This window comes from Gavialis gangeticus, unplaced genomic scaffold (assembly GCF_001723915.1).
Source record: "Gavialis gangeticus isolate Ggan-Ray unplaced genomic scaffold, GavGan_comp1, whole genome shotgun sequence".
In the NCBI taxonomy this organism is placed as follows: domain Eukaryota; kingdom Metazoa; phylum Chordata; order Crocodylia; family Gavialidae; genus Gavialis; species Gavialis gangeticus.
The window spans coordinates 4,787,876-4,798,309 of record NW_017729011.1 but is presented as its reverse complement, the minus strand read 5'-3'; the positions used below and the strand labels follow the sequence as shown (position 1 = coordinate 4,798,309).

At 43.3% G+C, this 10,434-nt stretch overlaps 1 protein-coding gene across 4 annotated transcripts in view; it reads right to left on the bottom strand.

The window, feature by feature from the left end:
- Positions 1-10,434, bottom strand: part of EXD3 (exonuclease 3'-5' domain containing 3) — a 525,078-nt gene that overhangs the window by 320,656 nt on the left and 193,988 nt on the right. For all 4 annotated transcript variants that reach the window (XM_019510424.1, XM_019510425.1, XM_019510422.1 and 1 more), the window contains exons 7-9: positions 8,233-8,286; positions 7,226-7,365; positions 6,138-6,238 (exon numbers count right to left, since the gene is read on the bottom strand). In XM_019510424.1, the coding sequence (XP_019365969.1) occupies positions 6,138-6,238; positions 7,226-7,365; positions 8,233-8,286 (295 nt within the window). The remainder of the gene's footprint in view (positions 1-6,137; positions 6,239-7,225; positions 7,366-8,232; positions 8,287-10,434) is intronic.

Sequence of the window (10,434 nt, the reverse complement as noted above, 5' to 3'; positions counted from 1 at the left end):
TGCTGTGAGATCTTCTAGGGTCATGTTTGCTCTTTGTCATATTGCTGTTGATATCCCTATTTCAGTTTCCTGCCACACTGAGATACACTAGCAGATGCTATTTCATTATTACAGCAGGGAGTCCTATTTCACGTCCGTTGTACGTGGACCACCTGAAACTACCGTGCATGATTGGAATGGTTCCTTTACACTCTTCTTACAACTTACAGGGGGAGGGTTTTATGGAGGGTGTAAATGAGAATCAGTTCCTCATCTTTCCCCTACCCCAGAGAGTGAATTTTGCATATCAGAAAAAAGCAAAGGCCTCTAGCCCAGTCATTTCTCCATGAACTGCAAAAATCTCTTCACTGGCCCTGTTTGGCATTGCAAACAGTGCCCCAAAGTTGGGTTTCTCACACATTTGTGAATATGAAACTCTGTTTAGTTAACGTCTTGAAACTTAATCATAACCTATGAACAGACTGAAGGCAGGGTAGATCTGCACCTTACAGACTAACTAAATCAGAGCTACATAATCTTTTGTAAGCAGCAGCTTATTTCATCAGACACTAACGAACAGGCTGTCTTTGACCTGAGCTTCAGAAGGATGCAGGTTTTCAAAGAAAAGAGGGGAAGTGGCAAGGATACTGGATGTCCAGAACCATTTCTCCTCCCCTAGCCTCAACAGAGCGGTATTTGGACTACACCATCTTTTATAGTCTCATGAGGGCAGTTTGGGAGCAAAAGCCAGCGGGTCACTGTTGGGCAGAAGTTAATGATCTTGTGTCAAGAGACTCGCATCCCTTCAATGAATATGAGTTCATTGTGCCTATGCTCATAGATAATGCTGTACTGTAAGGCATTGCAACTTGACAGCAGGATTGAAAAGTGCTGCAAGAAAACTACTAGAAAAGCACTGGGAAGATTTCCAACCTAAGAAGAGGAGAGTTCAAAAGGAAAAGGGTATCCTTTAACACTGCCTCGATGTACCTGAATGCTATTTGTGGACTCCCAAATTAAAGTCACTTTGTCTCTCTCATCCTTATGAAGATTTGACATTTTCTGCACAGTGCAAATTTATACTCATTGATCTCTCTCCAAAATAACATCTTTTAAAGATGCTTAATCCTAAAACCCTGTGGGATATTACTGAAGTTTCCTGGGGGCTGTCACCCCTGAGATGCGCTGAACTCACACATTCCCCGCTAGGAAGCTAGTAGCAAGTTACCTGAGCAAGCGCACAGATTTCTAAGCAGCTCGCTTCTGCCCTCTACTGTTTGAATACCTGAGAAATAATCATACAAAAAACTAGAACTCTAGGTTCCAAAATGATACCTTTTATTAGACCAACTGGAAAATGGCAAGAAAATTGTCCTTTTCTGCAAGCTTTCCTCCTAGACAAAGAGTAATTTTTCCAACTATTCAGTTGGTCTAATAGAAAAAAAATCACATTTACCCAAATAACCTTGTCTGCTTATTACCTAGACAGCACTTTTTCCCTCCTCTTATATGAAAATAATGAGAAATAATACTTTTTTACATTGCACAGTCAGCTCTGGGTTTAAAGGTTGGTAAAAAATTTCATATAGGAATACAGGAAAGTGGGTGGCAAAAGACGAGAAAAAAAGTTCTATTTCAACTGAAGCACTATTTGACAGGTTAAGGTAAAGGATCGTATTTACAGCATTCAGTAGAGAAGTATTTTAGTTCATTTATCATGCAGCTCTGAGGCAGCATCTATACAGCTCTTTCAGCTGACAGTGCAAGCAATTTCCATCACTTCTGCTCTTTAGCTGTAATGGACATGGACATTCATTTTCATTGACCCTAGTGAGGGACTCTTTACGTCACAATGTGCCACTCAGATCCAACTTATAAAATGAGCTTTACTTTTTGAGTGCACCTAAGCTTTCACCTCGTTGTTGGGTGTGGGTTTTTTTGCATCCAAATTATATCTTTTGTCACTGAACTCCTCCTGATACCTGGTTAATTTGGGGAGAGATAGTGGGATGTAGCTTTATAACTACATCAACCATATACTCTCCTCCTCCACCCCCACACACCCCATTGCATAGAAAATTTCCCTGTACGTTCTGTTAATTCAGTCTCTAAGGTAAGACGTATTTATCCCATAATAATAAACAGACTCCTCATACCAAAACACACTGACCCGCCACTTTAGGTGGGATGATGAGCTTATGAAAATGAACAGCTTCCTCATATTGTTATTTCACAACCAGATGCCACTTCTGCCCATCTTCTTCCTCCAACTCCAATATAACTAATTAAATGGAAGTTGCATTCACTTAAGTGGGGCATTTTAGGAACACAGCACAAAATCACCAGTTCTTCGTGCTCTGTAATGTGTGTCAAGCAGCAAATAGGAACAGATCGGAAGAGGACAACACACTATTAAATACATAGCACTACTGGGTAGGTATTTATCTGCTGACCCCTGGCTCTGATATACTGAATCAATTCTGTTCTCTGGTGAGCCTCAGGACTGGCAACATTATGTGGTGTTTTCCACGTTAAGGAGTGGTCAACTCTTAAATCCTGCTAAAGAGTCCACAGGATTCACTGTGCAGGAAAAAGCATGAGATTCTAGCTAATGAGGTGTGAGGGCAAATCTGGACTAGCCAAGAACTGAGTCAACAAATGGGTCTGCTATACCTAACAGACTGCTTCTCCTTCCACTGCTTCTTACTGAAAACAACCTCTCCTTAAGTTGCCAGCCCTAGCTACTTTCATGGAGTGGGAATAAGCAATGAAAAGGAGGCATGAAAAGGAAAAGGTGGACTACAGAAGAGAGAATGTGGCGTGGAGCAGAAGCCGAGTCCAAGAGGATGAGGCCAGGTGGCTAGGATGGGGATTCATCCCCCTGTGACTGGATTATTGGTAGAGTCCTAACTAAAAGGAGACCTGGTCAGAAAAGAGAGCATTCAAATACAATTTTCAAAAATTCAGCCAAGCCAACCCCTTCTTACTTTCCACAATGTGAAGAATTAAAATTTAAAAAGATCACCTATAGTCATAACCAGCAAAAAAGAGACAGAGGATTACCAGGAACATGGAGAGAAGTCAGAGAGGAAAGGGAAAGAGGAACTCATGTTAACTCAGCTGCCACCATCACAGCTGTAACACTCAGGGACACTAGCCTCACTGCTCTGAAGAGCCCTGGACTGAATAGCTGATGGACTTTCATTCAGCCCCTTCAAAGCTATTTCCAAGGGGACCGGAGCAGATCCTGTAGTCTGATACATGATGATGTCCTGGCTTGAGTTCCATGGGAGGCTGGACAAAAATAAATATTGCCAGTTCCTCCTAGGGACTACATATTCTCAAACACAGCACTCAGTTGTGAGTGATTCTCTCCACAAACACTGGAGGAGCACATCTGGGTGGGGTCAACAACTCCAGAGTTGTCCAATTAGTTTCTATTGGCCCCATTCAATCCCAGCAGCAGAATCCTGTCAAGTAGGACAAAGTAGCCTGAACTGGCTGAAAGGACCAGGACATCCAAGGGATTATCTGATTCAACATGTCTCTAGGAGATCTTCCAGGACCAAGTCTGGTATGGAGCCTCAGGTGGAAATGAATACTGGTTTCCACTAGACTGAATTGCTGGTTAAATTATGGGCAAATGCCTTTTCTGATGCAAGTGCTGTCACTTTGCAGAGTGCAGATTACACCTCACATTTGTACCAAATGCAAGTGCATCCTTATGAGCAGCCAACACCTGGCAGTACGTGACTTGACAAGCAGCATAAGTACTCTGCAGCACTAGCCAGTGTGCATAGACACAATTCCACAGGCGTGCTGTGATTTACACAAAGGAAGCTGCTGAAAAGTTCAAACTAATTCCACAGACACACTGCACTAACTGAAAAACATGACCTGGCAGGCAAGTTTGAGAGAGCAACACCCTGCTTGAGCTATTTAAAAAAAAAAATCCTGCACTAACAATAATGAGAGTTTCAGATGAAGCAAAAGAACGACTCTTTTTCAGGCTGCAGGAGCTGCGTGCTGGGGGGGAGAAGTGAAATGCAGACTTACATCATCCACCCCTGCCACTGTTGGGGACAGGATACTAGGCTAGGTGGACCATTGATCTGATCATTATGGCACTTCCTGGGCGTGTCCAGATGAACATGGCCATGCGGTATGTGGTGTTGCAAACATGTCTGCAGCGCCACATACTGCACACTAAGGTGTTATCTGTACTGCAAGGGTGTGCTGCCCATGTGTGCACTGCTCTGGGTTTTTTTCCTGGATATCCAGGGGTCAAAAAAACCTGTGGGGAAAAAAAACAATAGAGCAGTGCACTCACAGGCAGCATGCACTGCTGAGAAGTGGAGCTGGGCTCCCCAGAAATGCGCTGCAGCTGCCAGCCAGGCTTCAGCCAGCAGAAGCACCACGGCTGCAGCCCCAGAAAGTCCCCAGGACCCCAGGTAAGGCTGCTGGGAACAGCCTAGTGCTCGACCCAGCCTCCCCTACTGTCTCTGGGGAAATGTGCCACGCACCAAAGCATGTATAGCACAGGCATTCCCTGGGAACAAGTAGCTGCGGCACAAGGTGCACTGCTGCCACTTGTCCCCAGGGAACCAAATGTCTGCACTCGTCTGGATGCAGCCCTTATGTTCTTATGAACTTTAGGTTCACCAGTAGAGGGGGCCCTACATGGATTGCAAAGAGCACACCATTCTTCCCCATGATATTCTATTAGAAACAGCTAAAATCCTCCAAACCAGTGGTTTATTTCAAAGTCATTCTCTACGTTGGTTCCTCCTCATGCCCCTGTCTACATTAGCCTCCTGATTTCTTCTTGTAGACTTGAAGGTGGCATGCTGTGATGACTAATACAATGGGTGCAGTTATACAGACAGAAAAGAAGTAGGTTAATAAATATCCTGGAGAACTGCAAGGTACCAACAAGAAATATTTACGGTCATCATTATTTGTAGCTATACTGTACAGTGTATTATAACTTCAACTTATGGTTACAAAACCTTTATTAATCCAAGTGGTACAAACAATTCCAAAAGCACACCACCATCTGGGTAATTTTTCTTACAGCCATTACATGCAACATCTAAGATTCTCACAAAAAGAAAAAAATCTTTGTGCCTGAGTTTGCTGGGCTTGCCCCTGAGAACACTTTACGTATGAACAACTTCAACATTCACCCTTCCTCCTCAGTTTTGTCTGTTTGTGGGTCTATCACAGGTTTAAAATGTAATTCTTTCAAGTCCCTTTATAAATTATAAGGAAGCATAATGGATGACCAGGCCTGTGAGGCAGAAATTCTTGAGGTTTAACCCTGAATGCACCATTGACCTGCTTCGTTATTTTAAACAATTCCCTTAACCTCTCTGTATCTCAGTTTGCAAACCAATACAATGGGCTTTGTTATACTTACAGACCCCAGAGAAGGCTGAGAGGATTAACTCACTAAAGTTCAAGCAGCACTGTAAAGTTGGAAAGATGAATATGAAATACAGTACCACCGCTAGGTATCATGAGAGTTACAAGTAGGGTTACAGATACCTTTCATTCCAAGAAAATAAGATAGGCAATAATTTGTGCTGATGAAACAATGGGGTCTGTGAACTGAATGGATTGTGTGCAACTTTGGGGACTGAGGCAGACCCCTCAGTTGGACAGAAAGTAGGTTACTTCTCTCAGAAGTTTGCAAGACCCCTTTAAATTCCTTTCAGCAGCAGCTGCCAACCCTAGTTCTCAGGAAAGATACGAAGGGTTATGTGCCTCCTGCTTCCCATGGGTTATCTCTACCAAGTTGACGGACTCGTAACTCAAAAAGCCAGAATCCTCAGATGAATTATGTGCAGCCTCTTATGTGAGTGGGATGGAGCCATAATTCAAAGCTGACCATCTCATGTTTATGTAGAGCCATTCTCAAGTCAAGATTTATTTCATATCATGGAAGAAACAACCTATTAGTCACCTCCATCTAGGTTCTTTGACAACACTAAGTGATAATTCCCATAACTTTGAGCTTTGTTTTTAAACAGCTTCAATTAAGCTCTGAAAATCCCTTGATAAATTACAGCACAAATTCCTTGCTGGACATGGGGAAAGACAAATTAGCTTCATGTGTTGTTCAGTGGACTAAATGATGTATTTATAACAGGACATACCTGGATCTAAGTTATACTGTTTAAGGAGCCTGAAGACCAGCTTGCTCAATGTTTTGTGGTTAAATTTATCTGGTCTGTAGTCGATCAACCCTTGATACTGCCTGTAGGCAACAAATAAAACAAAAAGCAAAGTGTCATTATAAGTGGATAAGATACTTGCCCCTCTTAACAGTAAAACCTGACCATCAGTACAATTCCTATACCATTTCCTGATCTATCTGGGAATTCCTAACCAGGCAGGCTACAGTATTTCCAAACTAGACTTCCAAGGCACAATCAGACTGCAGCAAAATCTATGGCAGATTTCAAGGGATGTGCTGCTCTGTACATCGTTTAGCAGCAGATATTTGTGCTTTCATTTTCCTATTCAAAGGCTTTTAGGAGTGTGCCTCAGTAACTTAAAAGTACCTGGTTTTCCACAACCCTGTTGGGGCTTTTTCTGCTTTGTACTATAATTGTACCTACTGCACCTACACGGTTACTTTGATTATACTGCTGTCTCTGTACTTGGCAGGAGCTTGCTGATAAATCATGATTTAGAAATGACAAACAAGCATGAAGGTTTGACTGGAAAAAGAATGATTTGTCTTGCATTTTTCTTGTTGTTTGCTCTTGCTTTATGGGACTATCTCACTGCTAGACCCACACAACAAATACTTCCCATCTTCCACAGCAGCAGAATCAGGTTATTAAGGCTTCCTGGAAAGAGCTTTGTTTTCAACAGGTATTGCTGAGACTGACTGCAATGTCTTTGTTTATAGCTTCTCCAGGGAGAGGAACTGAGCACCATCCCCTAGTATTAACATTAACATGAGTGATATAGTCTCAGCACTTGATGGGATAGCTTTGAGAGGACAAAAACTTCAGTTACCAGAATATTCCCCTTCTCAAATGATAAACAAACAGACTTCATTCAGCAACTTAATACACAGCCTTCAAATACTATAAGAAAACAAATGTAGACAGTATACAAAGAGATCATATTATCTTTTCCTAATGGCCACTTAGCACCTGTCTGGAATGTCATCTAACATTTCATGCTGTTTGGAAACTAAAGGGGTAACAGGGAAAACAGAATAATATTTTACCTTGAGATGTCTTTAATATTAAAACTGGGTTCACGCCACGCATCCAGGATCTGTAAAAGTTTGCACTGAAGATTGGGATATTCTGCTACATAAGCCTCCACTAAGTTAGTTTTATCTTGAAGCAGCAGTGGAGTGCACATCTATGAAGAAAACCAACATACAGCACAGAAAGTGCATTACAGACACTGCATTGCTGCATATTGCTCCCCACAATGAACTGGTACAACTGCAATGGCCAGAGCAGTGCAAAGGCAAGGTCACGGTTCTATGCCAACCAGCCCACATGGGTAGAAAGGGAAAAGTAGTCCCACAGAGGCTGTTGCCTCCAATTTTACTGCCCAGAAGGCAGATTGTTAGACTTATGGCCCTACACACTGGCTCAGGATGAGCCCCAGTATGGCCCAACCTCTTCTACAGTGATGTCTTTAAGTGCCCAAGGGAAATGTCTTTAAATCAAACAACATAAGAAAAATGCTTCTATGTTAGCATGTATCTAGGGAGAATTTCTTACATAATTTTTCAACACAAATACCAGCCATATTATTATAAAGCTTCAGCCTGAGAATATATTAAATCCAGGTCATACCTAACTATAACCTGGAGGGTGAATCCCCTTAATTATAATCTTCCTACATACATTATCCTAGAACAGCTAGAGCAGGGAAGAATTTGGCACTATTTTCATTTAGTTAGTTTTATTATAGCAAAAACCATTTGCCAAACTGAATGAACACAGCTGGATTTCAGATCCTAGTGGTGGAAAAATTCTTCTGAGTTGTAATATGGTATAAAAAAAATATGCTAGTCCCTTAACAGCTGTCACATTGTGTAAGCACCTTACTAGCAATTTATTGCAAATGAGATAAAGGTTTATAATTTGATATATAATTCCCACTTTTGCCGAAGATTCACCTCATGGGGCACATTGCACTGGGCAAGCCCTTGGTTCATCTCGTTTGCCAATGGATAGATCTGATGGTAGAGAAGTCTACACAGGAAATACTCACCTTCTCCAAGTCTTGATCCTGCTGTAATCTTAGCTTTATGCTCAGAATGACTGCCTAGAAAATACAAAGGTATACAAGACTTGTGAGCTTCTAAGAAAACACAGAGTTAGGAAGCGAGGAACATGACTGATAAACAGATATGTTTCTGAAGTCAAATATATAAGTTATATACCTACTTTTCATAGAATTCTTTTTCTTACAATCCTTGTAATATGCTGCTTAAATGCACTTGGCTGCACAAATGCTATTTAGAGGACCATATAAACACTATTGGTGGCATTACATACCTCAAAAGGAAAAGTTATGAGATCAAGCAAGCTACTAAAAATTTTAGAGAAAAGGCAGTCTCTGGACAAATGTTTGGAAGAGACTCAATTGCAGGAATTTACTTCTAAAAACTGAACAAAAATGATATTGGTAAACTAGCTGGACACAAATCATGCTGTCTTTTGCATTTTGCAACCTAGTTATATTTTGTGAAAGCATCACATTTTTAAATCTAAATAAATATCAACACATTCTCTTCTAAACATTAACATTTAGCTCCCCTTGTCCCAGATGTTGTATGTTTTATTCATCATGAATGATAGGATGTATTTGCCCCATTAGGTACTCTAATGAACCCTGCAGCATATGCGAGGGAGGTCAGAATCAGGAACTTAATTTGACAAATGAGGAAACTGAGGCACAGAATGGTGCAGGGATGTGCCAAAGGCAGAGGCCTAATAGCACTCTGCTTGGCCTGTGAGAATAGGGAAGTATTCGGTTCGGATTCAGCTGATTTGGAGTGATTTGATTTGGAAATTCAGATCACTGTCCCGAATCAAGTCACCTAAATTGGCTTTGGAAGAGTCAGTGCTGATTTGGGGAGTAATTATGGCAGCTAATCTTCAAGAGCCCCATATGCTAATAACGCAATGACTTTGTGTGTTGGATCACAATTAATGAGCATTTGCCTAATAAAATGGATATTTATGGTTCTGTGTCACTGAAATAGGAGGGGAGTAGCCCATAAAGCAGGGGTGGGCAATTATTTGATCCCAAGGGCCTCATGGAGAGTTTTGATGATCTCACAGACTGGGTTAGCAGCCCCCTCCCCCCTTGTGCTGCAGCAACTCATCAAAATTCCCCATGGGGCTGTGGGCAGGGAGTGCGTACAACAGAGCTCACATGGGCAGTCCAGTCCATGCTGCCCCCACGGCACTCCTCATGGGGCTGAGTCCCACCTGCCACGAGCAGCCCATGCCATGAGCCGACTGGGTGCTGTTCTGCGCCCCCCACCCCCCAACTTCCAATGACAGCTTGTTCCAATGACAGCTCCTGCTCCTGGCTCTGTCGTGCTGTACCAAGCAGCTTCCGATGGGGCTGTTCCTGAGGTGGCTGCAGCTGGCCAGGTGCTACTATGCTCCCTCTGCCTCCAGCAGGGGTTCCTGCTCCTGGTTCTGCCCCTGCCACGCTGTGCCACGCTGCTCCTGGTGGTGGTAGGCAGCTTCAGCTGGGTGGCTCTTACCTCAGTGTGCAGGGCTGTGTCTTCAGCTCCCAGCCACCTTCCAGCTGAAGGCAGCCAGGAGCTGGAGCCGGAGCACTGTGTGCTGGGCCAGGAGCTGCATGGCTGAAGCTGCTCAGTCAGAGTGGTGCGGTGCAGTGGTGTGGTGCTGGGCTGGTGAGAGCCCAGTGCAAGATGCCCTGACATGATTGGGCAGGGCTTGGCCCCATTGTGGAGCGCTGCAGGGGCAGCTGCAGGCCGGATCTGGCCCGTGGGCCATATTTTGCCACCCCTGCCCTAAAGAAAGTGGTAAAAGAAGTTGAGTGTGAATACATGTGGTTACAATGGGAGCATGATAGGCATGCTGAAGCTCCATGTTCTATTTCTGGCTTTGTGACCCTTGGCCAGTAGCATAACAGATGGGGGCCATTCGGGGAGAGCCATGGCATTGCCTTTGTGGGGAGGAGTGGGGAGTGTGAAAATAGCTGCTTTTCCCAGCCACAAGGGCTCTCCTATACTCTGTTGCTGCCCAGGGCAGACTCTAGGGATATGCAAAGCTTCGGTCACTGATTCAATTTGGAGAAGATTCGACCCGATTCAGAGGGCGAATCACCAAATCCAAATTGAGTTGGGAGACCAAAAAAACCCTCTGAATTGATTCGGAAAAAGATTCAGAGATTTGGAACAGAAACTGAGAAGAGGTAGAAGGAGCGGGG